General features: G+C 43.1%; 1 protein-coding gene across 3 annotated transcripts in view; it reads right to left on the bottom strand.

Annotated features, from left to right (window-relative positions):
• CHD3 (chromodomain helicase DNA binding protein 3) overlaps positions 1–23,777 on the bottom strand; it is an 813,321-nt gene that overhangs the window by 78,862 nt on the left and 710,682 nt on the right. For 2 of the 3 annotated variants that reach the window (XM_086946072.1, XM_086946074.1), the window contains 3 exons: positions 5,278–5,386; positions 4,612–4,744; positions 18–213 (listed from right to left, as the gene is read on the bottom strand). In XM_086946072.1, the coding sequence (XP_086802198.1) occupies positions 18–213; positions 4,612–4,744; positions 5,278–5,386 (438 nt within the window). The remainder of the gene's footprint in view (positions 1–17; positions 214–4,611; positions 4,745–5,277; positions 5,387–23,777) is intronic. The other variant, XM_086946073.1, reaches the window with a different exon arrangement.

Below are 23,777 nucleotides of genomic sequence, written 5' to 3'. Positions count from 1 at the left end.
GTAGGCTCAGCGTTTACCTTTGTGCAAGACTGCATTGGCCGGCTTATTGCCAGCAAGTGATTCCTTGGATAGGTGCTGGTGGCTCTCAGCAAGGCATTCCACTTCTGCAAAGCGTGCATTCAAAGCCATGGCTGGGTGAGTCGGATCCTGGGTCATGTTCAAGTATGCAGCTCTGCGCAACTGCTCCTCGATGACCAGGGCCTGTTCCAGGAGCTGCAGCATTAGAGAAGGGAAGCAGGAGTAAGGTAACTTCCGGCTCAGGAAATAACTGATTTGCTATCAAGTGCCCAATGGCGGGCAGCTAATAATGTACTTGGCAGTCCTTCTTCGAACACATAGATATTGACAAAAGTATCACTAGAATGTCAGAAAACACATGGCGGGAGCGTGGACAGGACTGCAGAAGAGGGAAATGTTACTTATAATCCTAAATTTTCATCAGATTATATTTATGTGTGTGTGTGTGTGTATATATATATATATATATATATATATATATATATATATATATATATACACATATATATTGCAAAGCTGTCATTTTTCAAATGAAATGCAGACAAAAAACTCCAAAATCTCAACAGGTTATATTGTTTTCCAATTTCTTTCTTGAATCTTTAATAACACTTAAAGGTGACATTGCAGAGTGAGCCCTAGAGCCTGCTGCAATAAAGCATCAATTCAGTAACATTTACATGAAGGAAAAATCAAAATGATCGGCTGAAAGCACAGCGAAATGAAAATGTGCACGGCACCTCTTAGGAGTGAGCATAGCTTGTACTGTCACTTGCCTTACTGACTGAGTTCTTTTTTATGGAAACCATGTAGAAGGAGTACTTACCGTTACCAAAATGGAAAGACCAATGAGGTGAGAGGGTAGTTTATGACTTCAGTGAAGATACCTATGATACAGAACTACAGCTGCAAGTAGCATTTCATTCCGCATTGTATTACCTTCATTAATAGTCATAAAAGTACAAAAGAATAGGAAAGTTAGCTTGGAAAAAAACAAAAAACTTTCTCCTTGTCCAGCCAGAAAACTGAAAAAAGATTTAACTGTGAAACAGGCCCTCTTTGTGAGAGATTCCTTAGAGCAGTCTGACCAGGTATGGAATCTGCTCTAGAAGCTGGATTTTGACCGTAATCGTGGTGGAAGTATGAAGAGAATCCCAAGCAGCTGCTAGGTACAAGTATAACACAGAGGCATATCTCAATCATGCCGCTGCTTCTCTGTGGGCAGAAACATGTTTGCAGACTGTAAGACAGACTAGAGACATTATTCTCTCAAGGTTCCATAATTGGATTTGTTTTTAGCATACCTCAGGTTCTCATTAATAAAGATGATAACTGAGGCACCTGAAGGTATTTTTAATTAAGTTGGAACCCCATTTTATCCTGCAGGTTTTATGCAAGAACTCCCTCCTACCGCCAAGTCTTCAGGGAGGTTGAGTCCGTCCTAGTAGTACCACTTACCAGGGTGGGGAGAGGATGCCTATGATGAAGCATGACACAATATTGTGTGTGAGGCATCCTCTTCCACTAAGGATGGCCTTATCGGTCTAATAAGACCCTGCGTGACCTGCAGTATACAATCTCCATACCCAACTGTGGTTTTCTTGCATTTTATGTTGGTAAAGGCAACCCACTTCTTTTGTGTCTGTAGTATCGTGCTTGGGGGCAGTAGGGTTGCCTTGTCGCCCTCTGGCTATCTCTTCAGTGGTCTGTGCGATACATGGCAACAAGGCCTTTAGAGTGATTTTGTATCCTGACCCCTGAATTCTGCCACCCTTCACAGGTATCAATACCCTGCTCCCTATATCATTTTTTCCCAAAATAATTCAGGTCAGGGGACTGAGTCCCAGAGACCTAAAATGGCTGCCACCTCATCTTTGTTGAAGTGGTGGCAGCCAATCAGACCTTATCTTCAAATCTGTTGAATCTGCTTTCTGAACCAAGATCTAGCTTTCTGCCAAAGGTATAATTTCGTTCAGCTGTTTTGGGCGTGTCTGTGTCCAGTTCTCCTATGGAAAATTGCAAGGGGAAAAGTGTTTTAGGGAATTCCCCTTTTCTCTGACCCCCACTTGATGGATTACCCCAAAACTTTCCAGGAAAGAGCTGAGGTGGAAAATACCTTTTTGGGGAATGTTTCATTGTGATTCGTCAAACGTCGCCAAAGTTAGAAGCAAACCAAAAGTTCCATTCCAATGGTAATGCGGTCCTACCTGTAACTATATATCATGTATGAATAAAGACTGCCAGTGTCCATATGACAAAGAGCACCCTTTAGGGGACTAGCAGGCAGATATTTTTTCCTGAATAAAGCTTTTAGATTTGAATAAAACTACTCACTTGAATTTTACATTGTAGCATCTTTGTTGCAAAAGATATTGAAAATGTATACCAGGAAGTACAAAATGTAAGGCCTATTTTAGATGTCAGGGGACGGGTTATTCTGTCACAACAGTGAAGGATATCCTGTATAAATCCCATCATATTTTATGGGATTTATATTGCGGCGGACGATATATCCGTCACCAGAGCCAGTTCTGTTTTTTACAGAATGACTAGTAATAGTACTTTCCGATGCCCAAACCTACTCAGCCAAGGAGGCAAGAAGGTTGTTTATGAATTCGATAAAGATTCCTACAATGCAGAACCAGGACTACAAGTAAGTAAACTTTTATTTTACTTCGTAGGGTCTTCAATCATAGCCATAAATTCTTGAAAAGAGTAGCATGCAAAATTAAAATAAGAGAAAGCATCTGTTGGGCGGTAGAAAACCCTATGAAAATAAGAACATTAATACTGCCTTTCGATAATGGGTTTTAGATCACTTGAACAAGTTTTGAAGTGTTTTCTGAATCCACCTTAGCATCATCCTGTGTGTCCAAGTCTAGGCAGTAATGTATAATAAATGTATACACAGATTTCCAAGTTGTTTTACAAATGTCAGAAACTGGAACATTTCTGAGACATTCTGTCATAGCTGCTTTAGCCTAGTGCTGAGGTTTATCTGGGAGAGGTTTTTATTTTCAAAATGGTAGCAGGTAGTGATGCAAGCAACTATCCATCTAGCAACCAACTGCTTAGAAGTTGCAAAATCCTTTCTGAGATTGCCTTTTGTTAAGAAGAGCTGATTGGTTTTTCTAAAGGTTTTAGGGCCATATGTATCAAGGCCAAATGGGTTCGCAAACGCCGAAATTCGCTGAATTTCGGCGTTTGAGAACTCATTTTCGCAAAATGGTATGTATGAAAGAATTTGGGTGCACAATAACGAATCGCAAAGTTTGCGATTCCTTATTTTGCGATTGCATTTAAAGAATCGCAAATTTTGCGATTCCTTAAATGCAATGTATTAAGAAAAAAAAATTCCAAAATGCCCTTAAGGAATCGCAAATTACCACCAACGTCTAGTTGCTGGTAAGTTGCGATTTCCTTGAAAAATGCACATTTCAGCATTTTTCAAAGTGCCATGTGACGCACATACATGCCCTTAGGGCATGTATGTGCGCCACATGTGCACCCACGCATATTTCAAGGGTGCAACAGGGTGCCCTCTAGACACCCCTGCACCGTTGAAATTATTCTCAATTTGCGATTAGCAAATTGAGAATCGCAAATTGAGAATAACTTCCCATTCCTTCCTATGGGCCAGGAGGCCCTTAGAAATGAATGGGAAAGTATTCCTTAATTGCGAATTCCCAATTTGCGAATTCGCAAGTAAGGAATATCAAGAAATCCCTAACAAATTGTGATTTTCTTGACACATACCAATTAGCGATTCTGAAATAGCGATTTCTTAAAAATCGCTATTACAGAATCGCTAATTGGTATCTTGATACATATGGCCCCTAGTTGTGTCAAGGTGGAAACGAAGTACCCTCCTTGCATCTAATGAGTGAAAGGACTGATAAGCAGGTTGGAAGGTATTTGGGAAGAAGGTGGGTAGTTTATGGTTTGATTGATATGAAACACAGGAACGATACCTAGGAGGAAAGAAGGATGTGTCCTGATCACTACTAAGTTACAGTGGGATAAATTGTGAGGTTCGCTGGAAAAGGCAGCATGCATCTTGCTCAGTCTTCAAGTAGAAGTGATGGCTAATAGGAAGGTTCATCACATGAAAATATTACCAGGCTGTTACAAAATGGCTGCCAACTAAATCCTTTATTAGTAAAAACATTTCAATGACCATTTTCAGAACATTAGATTATATTTTAAGTAGAGAATATATAGATTATTTGCTGTATATCATATTTCTGGGACATCCACTAAACTTTCCTCAGAATCTCTCTCATGCAGCATCATTAACTGGATGCAACCAAAAGCCCATTTCTGTATATGAACAACATCTCAACACCACTTCTTTCACTGCAGCATTCACAGTGATGTAACTCTAGACAGCGGACATACAACCACATCTATTTTACAAAAGCCTTTTGTGGTACAGCACCCTCAAAGAGGTCAAAATAACACCCTGAACGTAAGGTCATGTCAGCATCATGCGCCGCAGGACATCACCCTACACACTCCTCAAAACCACAGCGACACACGTACTCTTTATTAAATACACTTCATAGACATGGATTATGAGCCAGGACCATTCCTTACCTTAAACCGCCTGGCCAAGAACTTATTTTTCATCTCCAAAAAGTTGCCTTTGTTAGCTTCTGTTTTAAAGGGTTCATTAATTATAGCAAAGGGGCTGTCATTCTGAATATCCTGCCATCGAGCATAGCCATGACTGCACAGAACATTAAGGAACGCTTGTAAATCTTGGAAGATGCTAAATGCACATTCATGTTGTATCATGAGGAATTGATAACATCTTCTGACTCACTTTGGGAACATTCACAATATTCTACTGTTTTAAAACAGTAAAACATAACCCAAATTATGTGAAAGACATTTAATTGGGGTAAATGCAAGACGGACAATATATGAGAAAGATGAGAAAAAAAATAAAAGGAAAATACAGATGATCGATAGAAGAAATTATAAGCTGAAAAAGGAGGATCAGGGAAGAGAGCGAAGACGTGAGGAAAGAGATAAACAAGGTAAAAATTTGCAAGGGGAACGCAAATTTAAATCAACGAAAAGAAAAATTTTCAAAAAAGGAAACAAAAACAGGACGAACACTTCTGGATTGAGATAATACATTAAAAGGGTAAAGAAGTGTTACATTTGAGGTCTCCAATTTGCCTTACAAAATGTAACATACTAACAAAAAAGAAGGGACCTTAGATAAGAGTTTGTGGAGACTTCAGCAAAGGATACAGCACAATGCCAGCCAGCAGCCAATAGTCATGCCTGCGGTGCCAGATCTCATTCACTTTCCCAGAAGAAATGGCGGCCCGTTCCTCATTCTGCCACAGCGTATGCAGCTCTGCAGGGCAAACACAGACAGGTCATCTCTGTAAACCTTTAACCAAATAACACCAACACATGTGACACAAACTAAATACAACATGAGAAGACCGAAGTGGTGAATGGTTCAAACCGCATGTCTTTTGTGAGGCACACAGTGTGAGGGATGTTCATATTCGCAAATAAAACACAGTACAAGAGGGTTGAGTTTGGATTAGAGCAATATATCTAGAACTAGAGCCCACTGCATATTACTAGAATGAGAGAAGAGGGATTGAGGATTAGTAATGGTATACTCTTATAAATAAACCTATATATTTATATATAGAAATGCATATCAGAAAGGCAGCAATTACATGAAACAGCCTCCCAACAGAAACAAAGGAGACAAACCCAGGAACTAAGGCCAGTGACACACAAAGCGTGATATACAAAATAAGTTATTTACCTGCTACTATAGCTGTCAAGCATTGGTCTATTTCATTGATACACATGCTTACATTATTCCTCATGTCCGGGAAGATTAAAATGACAAAATCAACTGTAGCTGTGCCTGAAGGTCTTTAAATAGCGAAATGCTAGTAGCACAATCACCTCACTGGAAAAACCCTCACTTCAGCCAATCAGGCGAGATCGCACTAAACTTGCCCCCAAGGGGCTACACTCAGACTTTGTAATAAAATAATGAAAGGATACAGTGGGTATTTGAGTTACATAAATTGTGGGACCCCCTCTATGGCCAGGGAAGAGAGAGGAAAACACTTACGAAAAAATATATACAGATATTCCCCCGTGGTCAGATCATAGTTTCTTATGTGGCAAGGCTCACAAAGTGAATCAGATAACCTTCAAATTGATACAGGTACAACAATATTCGTTCTCTCATTTTACATATTTTATTTCTTTTTTCTTTTGTAGTATATCAAAAATATTTAAAATGTTTTTTTCTTTTTAAATCTTTTCTTGTGTATATATCAATTCATAAACATGGGTAATAATCCAATCAATGTTAAAAATTCAGTGAAAAAAATATACCATGATTTTTGCAATGTATTAAAAAACCAAGTGATTTGCCATGAAAAGCTGACTCCCTGTCTATCACACACCAACCAACATACACACTTGCTCATTCATACACCTCTACAATCTACCAAGCTCAAAAAACAATTTCTAAGGTTGAGGTAACACAGATATTATTTGTGTGATATCCACGCCAGGTCTACGCGCGTTTCGGTGGGTTCAGACCACCTTCCTCAGGACCAGATCAGAAAGAGTTTTGCTCTCCCCTCAGCGTGTGTGTGCAGGGTACCTTTGACTCGACGATGCCCAACTGTGTCCAATATCTTTTATGTGCAGGTATTCACTTTTCTTAGACATAAATCAACAATGCCCCAAAATTATCATAGATGCGTCGTTCTGGGGACTACTCTTTGTCTTAGTTTATACGACAGGACAACACGATTACATTGACGAGGCTTTCATTTTTCGTTGCTCCAAGATTTATCACAAATGAGTCGGTTTAGGGACGATTCTTTTTCTTAATGTGTAGGGTAGGACGAGCCAGTTATTTTTCTGTGGCTCTCATTCTTGATCACCTTTATTAATTCCGAAAAGAGTGTGATCTTAAGTCTTCGTGTATTTCATATACAGTCCATGGTGAACTCCTTTGGATTCTTCGCTCTCAGAGTTGGCAAAGTCTTATTTCGTTGTTGTGACCGATGTACACGGTCATCCTGCCTCGTCTCTCCTTTTCTGCCCGACGTAAGTGGGTAATTGAGCCTCACCCTGTACAAGATGCTGAGTCAAGTGTAAATCTATTATAGATACCATCAATTTTGGGTTATAATCACAGTTTAGGAAATATTTCCTCTCTAGCACTTTATCTTTCATAGATCCACATGCTTGAATCTGAAAATCAAATAGCACACAAAATTATGAAAAGGCAGGTTATTGCCTGAAAAGTCAAAAACGGTTCACCTTAACTAAATAGATGTTGCAGTCTCTACCCATCCTGCTATCCTCTGTTTTGAAAAGGTGACCGCCTTTCTGAGGATTTTCGAAAACAACAGGATGCCAATTTGATTTCCTAACATTCTTTGCCCTCACTGGAAGGTGGATAATGTTAATATTCATTTGTAGACAAAGCATTTAAAGAGCTAAATGAGGGAAATACATATATCCACATATATCGTCATGCAAACGTCTTCATTATCAAAATTAAGATGATAAGCATTTATGTGCAAAAACTTTAAAGAAGCAAAATGATAGAAACTGCTAAGCAGTCCCATCCAAACGTCGGGGGACATTTAACATCTGGAATATAAAAAGAAAAAACCTCTATTTAAAAGATGCTCACCTTATTAGAATAGATGACCCACATCTGCGTCAGTACGCTGTGCTGATTCCAGGCAGTAGTGCTGAGTGAACGTGTAGGCATTCTTCCACATTGCTGCACGGCATATTCGCTCTAGTGGAATTTCTGCAAACATAGCAGCCGAAGTGGAGACTCCTCTTGTTGAATGCACTTTTGCTCTTCTCACAAAAGGCTTTCCCGCCTTGGTATGGCAAAATTAAATTGCTACCGAGATCCATCTGCAATGGTTGGTTTTGTCACTGCGGTGCCCTGACGGCCTTGTCCATGGGCTACTAATAACTGCTCAGTCTTGAGGATGCTTTTACTTCTTTGCAGGAAGAATTTGAGACATCTGTGTAGGAAAGGGCCCCTTTTTGCATGGTTATCCCCCTCTTTTTGCCTGATATCTGATGCACTTTGATTGAGTGTGCACTGGTTCCCTGCGAATGTGGTTCCCAGTGCCAGTGTTATTCCCAAAACTGTACTTTTGTTTCCACAATTGGCACACCTCTGGCCCACATGCACGTTAGAGGTACCAATGGTACCAAGGACCTTGTGACCAGAGAGGGTCTATAAGGGCTGCAGCATGTATTGTGACACCCTCAGAGACCCCTCACCAAACACATACCCACTGCCATTGCAGACCATTTGGTTTGGTGCAGACAAAACCTTAGAGTCCACATTGCCCACACTCCTGTGTGCAATGCCCACAAACATTGCCTGTGGCATAGGCAAGTCACCCCTCTAGTAGGTCTCACAGCCCTAAGGCAGAGTGCACTATAGCACAGGTGAGTGCATAGCTGCATGAGCAATATGCCCCTATAGTGTCTAAGTCCATTTTTAGACATTGTAAGTGCAGTCAAGCCATACGGAGTACATGGGCTGGGAGTTTGTCATTAGAACCCTACAGCTCTATGATGACTTTACTGAACACTGAGAAGTTTGGTAACAAACGTCTTGGCTCAATAAACCCACACTGATGCCAGTGTTGGATTTATTGTAAAATGCACTCTGAGGGCATCTTAGAGATGCCATCGGAAAAACGACCAACTCTCTGGTGTGCAACTCACTGGTTTGCACCAGCCTGCCACTCTCAGAAACATTTACGGCCCCCATGAGGTGGTAGCCGGGTGCTCCCTTAAGTCAGAAACAAAGCCTGCTGTGGGTGAGGTGCTTCTCACCAACTCCCAAGCAGGAATAGAATTCAGGGCGGTGAGCCTCAAAGGCTTACTGCCCTTTATTATGCTAGCCAGGACTTCTCCAGCTAGTGGAGATGCCCGCCTCCCTGACCAAGCCTCACTTTTGGCAGCTAGGTTAGTGGGAAAATTAGTAAGCAGGAGAGGTGTGTCCCTTCTCAAACATGACTACCACTAAGGTGTCCTGAGCTGAAGTTACCCCCTTCTTGGAAAATCTTCCATGTTGGATGGAAGGATTTTAGTCAATAGAATTAGGGGATGCTACCTCCCCAAAGAGAGGGGACATACTAAGGGTGTAGTTATCCTAAAAGCTAAGTAGCCCATTGGCTACTACCTGCTAATACCTGTAACACCCTTAAATTGAGTGTTTAGGGGCACACATGAACCCTGATCCTCAGATTCCTGGTGTCCTAAAGAAGAAGAATGATCCAAGAGCTGTGTAGCAGTGAAGACTACAGACTGACTTGGCCCCCGCCCTTGAGGAATTGACTCATCCTGCAGGCCCAGCGACCTCCACAACCCTGGGAGGACGGCAGGCCTTCCCTTAAAGACCGAAAGCTCTTGTGGACAGCAGCCCTGTCCACAAAAAAATCCACACAAAGGACTCCCTCGCCTTCTGGATCCACGAGTCCTGCCCAATCTGCCCACTCTGCACTAGACGCCAACAGCAACAGTCTGAGTGGCCCACCAGCCCAGTAAGGTCTCCTCATTGATCCTGATCTCGAAACCATCAGCAGATGACCTCTCCTGGACTCCACGAAAAGGCATGCAACCTCAACATGAAGGGTCCCCCTTACCAGGACCCACTCTGGTGAAGATTTTCCGACATCTAAAGGTACTCCTGTATACTCAGGCCCCCACCTTGGGGAGCTCAGCCGATAGTGCCCAGGCCTCCACTGACATCCCAACTTACCTGCCCAGTCATTGGTCACATTCGTCCAGCCTCCTGGTCTGAGCCTGCACCCTCTTTTGTGAAACCAAGTTTCTCCATCTGCTTGCATTGGGCACCTGACTCAGTCTTTGCACCCAGCACCCAGCCGCCCCTTTATGCTAGTGGTGTAGGAGTGGTGCTGCCTTACAGCACCCCCTTTGCTTGCTTAAACCCTCCGGTCTGTGCCCTGAAACCAGGGGTACCTACCCTCAACCAACACCTCTTTGTGTGCCCCAGTCACCATTGACTAACATTGGGCCCAGTGACCGAATTTGACCTCTGCACTGGCCGCCCCAGTGCTGCTGGTGGTGCAGTCTCTACATTTCCGTAACCCGTGCCCAGTGTTGGTCCAAAACCCCGAAGACTGGATTTGTAAGTTCTGTACTCACCTGTGAAACTGTGTTATTGATATCCTCCCGTTGGTTAACATTGAACTGTTTGAGAAAGTGTCCACTTTTTAAACTTAGAAACTGTGACATTGCAAAACATACTTTACTACAAAAAATAACTTTGGTTCCAAGCATATAAAAAGTAATATTTTTACAAACGATTGGTTTCGGATTTAGTCATTCAGTGTGTGTAATCATTTCTTGCCTAAGTGTGTATAACAAATGCTTAACACAGCCCTCTCTTAAGCCTAACTGCTCAGCCACACTACCTCAAAAGAGATCATTAGTATTATCTACTTTAGCCTCTGTAAAGCCTCTGGGGATCCACTAGACTCTGTGCACTCTATACCTTACTTTGGTATAGTTTATACAGAGCCACCTCCTACACCCCCTCTTATCTGTTGTCATCAGAAGTGGCTGGGTCTTGCAAGAGAGCTGTTTGTGGAATATGTCTTACCAACGTAGGCAGTAACAATGGTGCATGCTGAGGGGTATATGGGTGCCCAGATGGAGATCTTACAGGTGAAGTTGCTTATGCAGTATAGATGAAGTAGGAGGAAAACGCATTCGGTAATCTGAGAGCATAAATTGCAGGTCTGTAACTATTGAAAAGGCAGAGACACCATTTACTATTGGTATTGTTCGTGGTATTGGTCTTGAGGGGCATAATACCCCTGCTCCTTATATTCACCCTCATTTTAGTCCTCATCTTGCACTTGAAATGCAGCTCGGATGGGCTGTGCGCAACCCCTAAGGGCCCCTCCTCATCCAAATCTTCTTCCTCTAACAGGTGGGCTAACAGCAATGGCGAAACCTTGCTTGGAGAGGTATAGGCAGGAGATAAATTTGTTATTTTGTCTTGTTTTTAATCTTTCCACTTGTCGATGGGGTCATCAACGATGTTGTCAATAAGGATGGCAACTACAACATCAAAAGAACAATGTCTTAAGATGAGGGGAGAGACTTCATCGTCGTCACCAGGGAGCTGTAGTCGTAGACAAAGGAATCGTATTTGAGGCCGTCCACATCGAGATCAGAGTAATATTCAGCGTTGAGAGTTTAGGTGTATGAGTCGTAGACAAGGATGTCATCATCGAGAAGACAAAGTTGTAGTCAGCGTAGAGATGGTGCTTTTGGTAGCTGTCTTAGATGCTGCTGAGTATGTCTTTGTCATCAATGGCAATGTGATTTTCATCGAATGAGAGATACTCGTCGACGATCTCTCAGTAGATGGAGTAGACAACAGTTTCTTGAAGCAGCAACAGACTTTAGGAGGTGGTGTAGGAGGTTCAGATCTAGCTTTTCCAGGTCGTTCTGAGGAGACAGATGGTTTCTTTTTATCCTTTCACCTAGAAGAAACCACACCTTCTGGAGGAGATGTTGAAGGACTGTGCCCTCTGTTAAGTCCCAATGAGTGGTCTTTTTCCAGGCTTTTTTAGGTTGCTCCAGAGAAGAGTGAGAATGAGATGATCTCTCCCTCTTTTGCGACCTTCGTGAGGAGGATAAAGAGTCTTAACTGTCATCATCAGATACCAGCTCCTTCCTTGTTTTAACTCTTTGTAGCCATATCAGCAGCTCCCTTTAGGGTCCTTCAGAGTTTATGTACAAAAGGTATGACATACGTAACATACTTTGGCCTTATGCTCTAGAACAAGGCAATATACACAGTCCTGATGAGGATCATCCGAATGGAGCATTTTCTCACCACAGGCAGAACAGGACCTGAAAAGACTCTTCTTTTCTTTATCTGACACGATGAAGTCAGAATTGAAGTCAATAAATACAGACCAACTGTTATTAATGATAAATCTGTATATCTTCTGAGAATAAAAGAAGGTTAGGAATTCCTTGGAGTCGTGTAGAACAGGTATAACTGAGCAAAGCTCAATGGAGACTCCCTAGCAAGACATGCAGTAGAAAATCTGACAGGAGTATTCTCCTGTTCAAACTTAGGTTTGAACCAATCAGCATTACATGCTGATTGGTTCCGACCTAAGTTTGACCTCTTTTTTGAACATGACTAGGATATGTTACAAAACTGAAGGGCTACGGGCCTTTCTAGTCGATGTTTAACATTACACTGCTTTTAAAAGGTACCGTGGAACTCCCATCTTAATGACAGGGAATGATTTAAGCATGTGAATCTATGAAAGTTCCAATACTGGGCCAAAAGAGGAAATATGTGCCCTGTCAGTCGAAGCCTGAAAGGAGCAGAAGGACCTCCCGCATCCGGAACATGCGAAAACACTGCTTTTTGGGATAATCATTCAGTTCTATAGACTCAGGTCTATGATTGTTTATAATTTGTCAGATTGTTTACAGAGGAGAAAAAATCCAGAGTAGAATCAATTGTTTCTGTCAGATTTGGGGCACAGGCTTATAGCTAACTTTCTTCAGAATGGATACGATTTTGGCCTGAATCATCTTGCAAGGGTCTCTGGGAGAATTCAAGGGCTTGATGACCTATCAACATAGGTTGTGTTATTGTGCTTATTGAGGAAAAAATTAAATCCTTACCCCCACAGAGTCTCGATGTGGGGATGGTATAGCTTGGCCCAGGTCTAATAAGAAGTCAGTTGCATTAGCTAGGGTCTTTCAGTTGCACTGGCTGCCTAAGTTACAACATGGGGGCTTTTAAAAGCAGGACAATGGATGTGACGCACTATGCTATGGTTGTTGTCCATATCTCTGGCAGTAGGACTATTCGTTTGCTGGTAGGGCAGCTAACAGTATGCTTAACATCCTCCTTAATTAAAGAAATGGCTTCTACCTTTGGCTCCACGAAAGGGCTGCTGATGACTTTACTGAATAACACCCAGCGAATGTATCATACACATATCAGTTGAAAGGAGCTCACCAATGAATGGCATAGGGAAGACCTCTGACCTCAACAATATGTACCTCATTCAACCCTTCTGAGAGGACAGCCACCTAAACCAGCTGCCTGAAGCCTGTCTTGACTACGACCATTGCAGAGTCAATAACCACCGCCAAGGAGTTTTGACCCACCCATGGATTGTGTTGGTGCGCTCCAGTATCAGTTCCAAGTATTGTGCAATGTTGGCCAACATCTGGCAGCTGCACCTATCAGGAATAGCCAGGAAGTAAACTGCTCTGATGGAAGATGCAGCCATTTGAGCGACTCGCTTTCCAGTGGTATTCACTTCCCACCGTTCTCTGTGATGAACAGTGTAAAAAGAGGTCATTTTCGGTGACTTCCTTTCAGCTGCTTATATCACGGAGAAATCTTGCCTTGGATGTGCAATGAGGCAAGCTGGGGAGCAGTCCAGAGTTTTATATCTATTAATCAGTGGCAAGGTCACCATAGTGAACATTTCAATGATCATCAGACCTAGCAGAACATTTTTATTAATAATCACGATTATCCACAACAACTTTTTGCGGTAGGTGACAACAGTTCTAAAAGAAAGAGTCTTTGTTAACTTGCTGAAGACTGACATCTCAAATACTGTGGACATCCGTTTCCACTAATGAAATGAATAAAACCTGGTAATGTCATCCAGGGGAAAGTGGTCCAGTGGCTGAAGCAGCATGGCTGTCACCTTTGCCTCCAGTATTGGCAGGGGCATCACCAGGGAACCGACCCTCTTCTTCCTTATCACATCATCATACCTATCATCGTCATCATCTTACTCTGTGGTGTCCACATTGGCTAACTGTGGTGGAGGGACGAGAGGCAATGGAGTCAGTTGTTGAGGTGGGCCTATGGCAGTGGGGGCTCTTGAAGTCATGGTTGCTGCTGCGCTGGTTATGCAAACTGTGCAGCAGCACCTGTCTGTGCAGGCCAGCTTGGAAACCTTACATAGTAATCCAACATTTTTTGGAGGTCTTTTATTAGAAAGAACAGACCTTGAACCCTGGATGATTCCCGATATCGACAACCATCATAGCATGGATTATAATTATGATCATAATCAAGTAGAGCATGCTGCCACTTTCCTGGTGGTTGTAATATAGGCCGAATGAATGTACCATGTGAAGATCTCCCTGATTTAACTAGTCCTCATAGCCTTATGGTAGTCATTGTTTTCTTCCTGATCTGCCTCTTCGTATCTAACACTTAGTTGCTTCAGAATGTAGGCTGGCTTAAAATACCCCTCATCGCTAGACTCTCCCATGTTCAACACTGGGATGTGGGTGAGGAACCACCTTGCTTTATGAATTGTGCACTTCAAATGTGACTGTAGTAATGCCCTTGTCAGGGGTCAGAGAGATGTGGCTATTGTGAAAACTTCTGTGATGGTACTTCTGACAAACTTAACATAAGAGTGGAATGCCAACTGAAGAAAGCAGTGACAGGGACGATTTGACCATCAGCGAAGTTGCCTGTGGTGTAGATGTCACCGTATCGATATGTCAACCATGCTGTCTTTCATAATGCAGTATTCACCGTAGGTAACAGATCTGAAGTCACCCTTGTTGGAGCTGCAACACAAACAAAGAGGCCATTTGATTTTGGCAAGTAGTTCTTAGTTTTTGAGGAGAGGGACTGCAGAGCCGGACCAATATTTTTGTCCTCTTATGAACCTTTACTAGTGATACCTTGAATGTAAAATTCAAATCACTGGTAAGTTTTAATTCTATATGCTCCACTTTATTTGCTTTATATGAACTGGAGGGGGTGATGTGTACTGACTTGTTCCCAGAAGAGAGGATATTCTTTGCCTTGATCTTTCCAAATCGCAAGAGGAGGGGCCATTAGCTTCCTTCAGGTTTTAGAAGATCATTTCTAATTATTTTGCAACCTAGGGCACAATAGTTTATGATAAAGACAATAATAACATGTTACTTACCTTTGGTAACAATCTTTCTGGTCGATACTCTATCTAACTGCAGATGCCTTATCTGCTGAATTTCCCAGGTGCCAGACTGTATCTAGAAAAATGTTATAGCCCTCCCTATGCCAGTTGGGGACGCTAGCTCCATTGTGCCACCAGAAGTGATGCTAGTGTGACATCACTGGTGCTATTTGGCCGCACTACAAAACAGAGAAGTGAGTTTCCTAGTCATTTTTCTAAGCCCTTAGAGTCAGGGACAAGGAAGCAACAGATCAGTTATGTGGAAAATCAGAATAACAATTACATTGGAACCTTTTAAGCATTAGTGGAGTTTGAGCCATCTTCAAAATGGAGAAATAGTTGGGATCAATGAGGAATCTGCAGGTATCCACCTGAAAGATCGCTACCAACGTATTCTTCTGCTGCACAGTCGTACCTGTAGATTGATTCACTGATAGAATATCGATGCTAAAAACATTGATGTAAAAAATGTACCTCTACTTTTAAAACATAAATATATTTATTTTATTTCAAACCCTATAACACCACAGCAATAAAAAATAAGCATTGGCATAGCCAATAGGTCTCACCTTTGGGACCTTATAAGTGTTCCATGCAACATTTGATGTTGATGCACCAAGGATATTGTGCTGCATAACTAAATACTTATAAGGCCTCAAAAGCGAGACCTATTAGCTATGCCAATGCTTTTTACTATAGGCAGCGCTGCTGCACAACATGACTAAACAAGCATTAGCACAGCCAATCAAACTCCGTAATGGGGGTGTCTAATTAGGGCTATGTACCTGGGAGCTGAGATGTGACATGCCTGTGAAAGAATAGGCGTGAATATTTGGGAACTGCAGGTACCTGGGTGCGTGCAGGAGCGCAGCTTCTATTATTGCAGCAGGTGCAGTGGCACAGGGGCCCACAGTTATGGCTGTATTCCAAAATGCAAATGGCAGTTAGGAAGTCCACATTACACTGCGGGAAATAATTTTTCTTCCATTCACATAACTTCCTGTCCTTCTCATAGTAATGATGCAACAAATGATACATGTTGCCGTGCAGCGAACTGACAGTCATGTAAGACAGACCTTTGGATCTTGCCTCCTAAAAGTTTCTTTATGAACTATATAGACGATTCTTGGAGGAGGAGATCACCTCTACTTTTAGTCTTGTTAACTATGCCCCCTTTGAGAGCAGTTGATGGTTGAGCTAGCTACGAGAGACCAACTAATGAGACTCCTGCTGCAGTACTGACTGCCCCTTTGCCCATTACTTCCCTTTCTGCCCATGAATTCAAGCTGGCAGACTTGCTAGCTAGTCACGTACTTGCTTTCCTTGCCAATTTACTGAACTCTAGGAGGATGCTAAGAGAACTTTTGAGAACTTTCCTCTGCCCTTGTTGGTGGCAGGAACTCTTTGCTTAAATTGACCCGAACTCTTTAGCTGAGCTAAATCATCCCAAATGCCATGCCAGGGGATCGTTCTTAACCGATCTGTTTAGTTGTAAGTTTGCTCCGATTTGTGTATTGATGTAAAGCTTTTTTATGCCGAGACCCCCTTGTAAAACCTTTTTAGGCGTAAGGACCCCCTTCCGACAAAAGTTTCTAGAAACTGGTACTCCTCATCATCAACTTTTGACAACCATAAATGCGCCTGTTAGACCTTATCACATCCCTCCATCATTCATCCACCCACACTTTCACACATCCATCCATCCACACTTTCATCCATCCATACATACATCCATCCTTCATCCATCCACCCTTCCTTCCATCCACCCATCATTCATCCACCCACCTTTTCACACATCCATCCATCATTCATCCATGCAACCTTTTATCCATTCATACATCCATCCACCCTTTCATCTTCCCATCCATACATCCATCCTTCATCCATCCACCCTTTCATCCTCCCATACATACATCCATCCTTCATCCATCCACCCTTTCATCCATCCATCCACCCACCCTTTCATCCATCCATCTACCCATCATTCATCTCCCTATCTTTTCACACATCCATCCATACATCCTTCATCCGTCCACCCTTTCATCCTTCCATCAATACATCTATCCTTCATCCATCCACCCTTTCATCCTTCCATCCATACAGCCATCATTCATCCATCCACCCTTTCATCCATCCATTCACCCATCATTCATCCACCCATCTTTTTACACATCCATCCATCCATTATTCATCCATCCACCCTTTCATCCATCCATCCATACATCTATCCTTCACCAATCTATCCTCCATCCATCCACCCTTTCATCCTTCCATCCATACACCCATCATTCATCCATCCACCCTTTCATTCATCCATCAACTCATCATTCATCCACCCACCTTTTCACACATCCATCCATACATACATCCATCATCCACCCATCCTTTACCCATCCACCCTTCCTTCCATCCACCCACCTTTTCACACATCCATCCATCATTCATCCATGCAACCTTTTAACCATTCATACATCCATCCACCCTTTCATCCTCCCATCCATACATCCATCCTTCATCCATCCACCCTTTCATCCTCCCATCCATACATCCATCATTCATCCATCCACCCTTTCATTCACCCATCCACCCATCATTCATCCACCCACCTTTTCACACATCCATCCATCATTCATCCATGCAACCTTTTATCCATTCATACATACCATCCACCCTTTCATCTTCCCATCCATCCTTCATCCATCCACCCTTTCATTCTCCCATCCATACATCCATCCTTCATCCATCCACCCTTTCATCCATCCATCCACCCACCCTTTCATCCATCCATCTACCCATCATTCATCCCCCTATCTTTTCACACATCCATCCATACATCCTTCATCCGTCCACCCTTTCATCCTTCCATCAATACATCTATCCTTCATCCATCCACCCTTTCATCCTTCCATCCATACAGCCATCATTCATCCATCCACCCTTTCATCCATCCATTCACCCATCATTCATCCACCCATCTTTTTACACATCTATCCATCCATTATTCATCCATCCACCCTTTCATCCATCCATCCATACATCTATCCTTCACCAATCTATCCTCCATCCATCCACCCTTTCATCCTTCCATCCATACACCCATCATTCATCCATCCACCCTTTCATTCATCCATCAACTCATCATTCATCCACCCACGTTTTCACACATCCATCCATACATACATCCATCATCCATCCATCCACCCTTCCTTCCATCCACCCACCTTTTCACACATCCATCGATCATTCATCCATGCAACCTTTTATCCATTCATACATCCATCCACCCTTTCATCCTCCCATCCATACATCCATCCTTCATCCATCCACCCTTTCATCCTCCCATCCATACATCCATCATTCATCCATCCACCCTTTCATTCATCCATCCACTCATCATTCATCCACCCACCTTTTCACACATCCATCCATACATGCATCATCCATCCATCCACCCATCCTTTACCCATCCACCCTTTCATCCATCCACCCACCTTTTCACACATCCATCCATCATTCATCCATGCACCCTTTTATCCATTCATACATCCATCCACCCTTTCATCCTCCCATCCATACATCCATCCTTCATCCACCCTTTCATCCTCCCATCCATACACCCATCCTTCATCCATCCACCCTTTCATCCTCCCATCCATACATCCATCCTTCATCCATCCACCCTTTCATCCATACATCCATCCACCGACCCTTTCATCCATCCACCCATCATTCATCCCCCCACCTTTTCACACATCCATCCATGCATCATTCATCCATGCAACCTTTTATCCATCCATCCATACATCCATCCACCCTTTCATCCTCCCATCCATACATACATCCATCCTTCATCCATCCACCCTTTCATCCTCCCATCCATACGTACATCCATCCTTCATCCACCCTTTCATCCTTCCATCCATACATCCATCATTCATCCATCCACCCTTTCATCCATCCATTCACCCTTCATTCATCCACCCATCTTTTTACACATCCATCCATCCATCATTCATCCATCCACCCTTTCATCCATCCATCCTTCATCCGTCCACCCTTTCATTCTTCCATCCATACATCTATACTTCACCAATCTATCCTTCATCCATCCACCCTTTCATCCTTCCAGCCATACATCCATCATTCATCCATCCACCCTTTCATTCATCCATCCACTCATCATTCATCCACCCACCTTTTCACACATCCATCCATCCTTCAGCCTTTCATCCATCCATCCATCCACTCATCATTCATCCACCCACCTTTTCACACATCCATCCATCCTTCAGCCTTACATACATTCATCCACCCATCATTCATCCACCCACCTTTTCTGTGCCTCTCTCATGGGGGGGGGGGGAATCAGTATCTCTCTGCTCGTCTTCCTTCTTTCCCGCTCATGGGAGGGCATCTCTGTGCCTCCCTGCTGGGGGCGGGGGACGTGTCACGGGACCCACAGCTCCAGGTGCGCAACATACATTGAACTCAAAGGGCTACACCACAGCCACTCCCCCAGCCACTCCCCCAGCTCGTGTATGTGAGCCCGGCTGTAACAGCTTCAGGGACACACACACAGTCACACCCAAGTACTTGACAGGTCTTTAAAAGACCTTTTACTTGTTAATGAGGCGTTGATGTTTTTCACACCTCAGTGAGAATTAGGCCTCCGCTGTGAGCACCCTCGATCAGCCCAATGCCAGGAGCTGCACTCTGCAGAATCTGCGACCCCCTTCCCAGGACTCCACGACCCCCCTGGGGGTCGCGCCCCACAGATTGAAGACCGCTGATGTAAAGTCTATTTCTGAGATTCTTGCTGAAGCTTATTGAATTATTTCCCTAATGATCTAATTTTGCTTAATATAAAATTAACTTGAACTCTATTTGTCCGAGTCCTTCTTACATTTAGTAATGTTTTTTCCACAGATTGTGCATACAAATTTTAAAGTACAGCAAGGATAGTGATAGATAATTTTCAATACAGAAAGTTTTACTGTTGCAGTTTTGTACCGCAGTAGCAGAATTGCTCATCTGTATGATTTTGTCCTAACTGGACTTTTTCAAGAGGTTCGGACTTCCAGTTGCCATCCTTATGTTATGTTATGTTATGTTAAAGGTATTTAGTACCGCGCACATACACCAATTGGTTTCTTGGCGCTCGGAGACTAGTGGGCGAAGGACACAGGGGAGTGGGGGCAGCTAGTCATGAGCAAGATGGAACAGATAAGTTTTCAGGGATTTGCGGAAAGTGGGATAATCAGGAGTGAGCCGGATTGAGAGGGGAAAGGAGTTCCAAGTGGACGGAGCAAGAAAAGAAAAACCGGCACCACCGTGCTTTTTGCGTTTGAACCTAGGAGTGATCAAGAGATTGTGAGCAGAGGATCTGAGATGTCGAGGGGGGACGTGGGGGTGCAGGCGGAGAGAAATAAAGGCAGAGGCAGAAAGAGATTTGAAGATGGTGCATCCCATTTTAAAGATGCAGCGTTGCGCAACTGGGAGCCAGTGCAAGGTTTTCAGCATCGGCATAACGTATCCTTACTTATGTATGTTCCTCGTTGAGTAGCCAAGTGACACCGTAGTTCCTTCACTCGTCAATGCAACAAGCAAGGTCCATCGGAGGACCAACCTGGATAAGTGGTAAGGTATTCCAGTTCAAGTAAATAATATATCAATGTGTAAAAAGGGCCCAGAAGTGTCCGCTGTATCAGAGGAAAAAGACAAACGAAAAGGTTGGAACTGCTGGGGGAAATAGAACTGCAACAAAGTACGAAGAAACAGAAAAACAGACGTCATATGTCATGGAACAAACTCACAAAAAAGTATGTTTGGGTTTTAAAGCCCCTCCAATCCCAAATCTGAACTTGGTCTGGCCAGTCTGAACAGCTGTGAGGGGCCCTCTCTCCCGCCAGTGTCACCGAGTTGGGAGATGCAGGACGCCTGAGAAAGCAAATCAACCCAAGCCTTTTCTCCATCTGGAGGGGTGGCTGGGGGAGGAGGGGGGTGTTGAAGGGAGGAAACAAGCATGCAAGCCATTGGAAGCATAGGTGCTCTCTGGACCCGGCTCCAAAGTGTGCCCCCTCAACCAAAGACACACACTGTGAGCTCTGGGGCTGACCATCCCTGCTGCACTTCAGCCCTCACTACAACATCGCGGGCACGCTGACCCCTCATTAAGAACAAAGCGACCACGCTGCAAATAAAAAAGAAACAAGGGGGTTTAGCAATGCGATTTGGAAAGGTGGTATGCGGCAGTGCTGTATGATATGAGCAGCGCTTGTGAAAAGCGCTCGTAAAGGAATAATAAACAAGTGGGAAGGGTGGAGGTAGTGCGGCAGAGAGCAGGGTCACGCAGCGTTTACCTTGCGGGAGCGAAAGCGATAATTGCTAACACATGGTGCCACTGCCTGCTCCCGCAAGGGAAACGCCAAACATGCACACGTTGCAATACAAAGCAATGCAAAATGTGTAAGTTTTTGCCCAAAAAGCTGATCAATTCCAATAGGTCCCCTCCTATGCAGCGCATGCGCGCTCCATAGACGAGACCTAAAGACATCAACATTTTTATTTGAATTTATTTCCATAATTAACATAATTAATAATGAATTTTAAAAATATAATAATAAAAAAGATAATAAACATTAATTGAATACACATTCTTGAACACTATAATATCCACAACACACATCTAAAATTAGTTACACAATTACCATAATTAATTACTAATTATATGAAATTAATTAAACACTAATTAATAATTAATCAATAAAAAATAAACTACTTCTCACCCTTCACACCATTTACTCCTATAAACACCACAAGACACAACTAAAATTAATTACACAACTACCATAATGAATGACAAATCATTTAATTTAAATTAACTAATTAATAATTAATCAATAAAAAAGAAATTATTCCCACCATTTGCACCTATAAACACCACAACACATACCTAAAATTAACTACACAGTTACCATAATTAATTACTAATGAATTTAAATTAACAATTAGTTAATAATTCAACAACAATAAATACATTACTTCCCACTCTTCCCACCATTTACACCTATAAACACCACAACACACACACCTTCGGTAATGATATATCTGTAAGAAACATAGGTTAGTTATAGATTCCTTACCTTAGAATTACCCCAAGGCGTCAGACTGGATCCGGAAAGCGTTTTCGTTAGCAGTACCCTCTGTGCATCGGAAGGTGGCGTCAGTCGGCTCCCCATTTGTTGTTGGCGCTGTGTCACCGGAATGACGTTGCAGTAGCTACTTAGACGCCGCCCTCGCGCGCTGATGTCAGTTCTGTACATGACTTCCCGCACCAGAAACGCAGAGCCATGCAAGACACTGACCAGTGGTGCACAAAACTAGGGCTCTGAAAGGATATCCTTAACCCTAGAAATCAGTTAGCAGAACGAGAAGGATGGGTGGGGCCGTAAGGAATCTATAACTAACCTACAGATATATTGTTACCAAAGGTAAGTAACTTGTTCATCTGAAAGAAACAGTTAGTTATAGATTCTTTACCTTAGAATAGATACCCCAGCAATACCAACTCCGGTGGTGAATCTGCGAACCAAGTTCAAACCAGAAAGTCCTGGGGAATAGAACGGCCAAAGAAGCTGTCTCTCCAAACTTGGCTGTCAAGGCAGTAGTGTCTCATAAACATGTGCATCGATGCCCACGTAGCTGCCTGACAGATGTCATGTAGAGGAACTCTTCATCCCAAAGTAGTAGTGGCTGCCGTCGCCCTGGTGGAATGGGCGCGCAGCCCCAGTGGAGGCTCCTTCTTTGTGAATAGCAGGCTTTAATACACAAAACGACCCATCTGGAGATGGTCCGTCTGTGCATGGCCCGACCTTTCTTGGCGCCAACATAGCCAACAAAGAGCTGGTCATCCACCCGGAACTGTTTGGTGCAATCCAAATAAAAAGAAAGCGCACATTTTGGGTCCAGACAGTGGAGCCTCTCTTTCTCTTTTGAAGGATGCGGAGGCGGAAAGAAGGTGGGCAAAGGGATGGTTGGTCCAATATGAAAGGAAGTGACAACCGTGGGAAGGAAGGATGGACAAGTCCTGAGGAAATCTTTGTCCAGATGCACAGCCAGAAAAGGAGGTTTTGATAAAAGGACCTGGAGCTCACTCACTCTTCTGGCAGATGTGATGGCCACCAGGAATGCAGTCTTAAGAGTTAAATGCCTCAGAGGATAGTTGTGAAGTGGCTCAAAGCGAGCACACATTAAATAGGTTAAGACCAGATTCAAGTCCCACTGAGGCATAACAAAGGGAAAAGGAGGAAAGAGATGCGTTATGCCTTTTTTTATTTTTTATTTTTGGAAAACCTTTATTTATAAAAAGGTGCACACAGCTAGTCAGCCAAACATCCCGGAGGCATGGCAGCAGAATCAAGAACCAGACAGGTACGGCACACACAGGAGAGCAGTACAGGATAAGAGAGGTTAATTTTTAAAATAAAACAGGATCTACACGGTAAAGACGTGACACAGCTCAGTACGTTAACAAGAAGAGCAGACAGAAAAGGAAATGGGAGGGGACCGTCTATGGGATCTGAAGTAGATTCAATCATCGGGCAGGCAGAGAGGCAAGTCCAAAGTCAGAGATGACAACAATTGTAAGCGATCATTATAAGCAGGCAGACCAACCCTGGAGACACCCGACTTACGCCCCCCGATGAATCCAATGACAGGAGA

Source organism: Lissotriton vulgaris, chromosome 12 (genome assembly GCF_964263255.1).
Source record: "Lissotriton vulgaris chromosome 12, aLisVul1.2, whole genome shotgun sequence".
Lineage (NCBI taxonomy): Eukaryota > Metazoa > Chordata > Amphibia > Caudata > Salamandridae > Lissotriton > Lissotriton vulgaris.
This window is presented reverse-complemented; position numbering and strand designations above follow the sequence as displayed.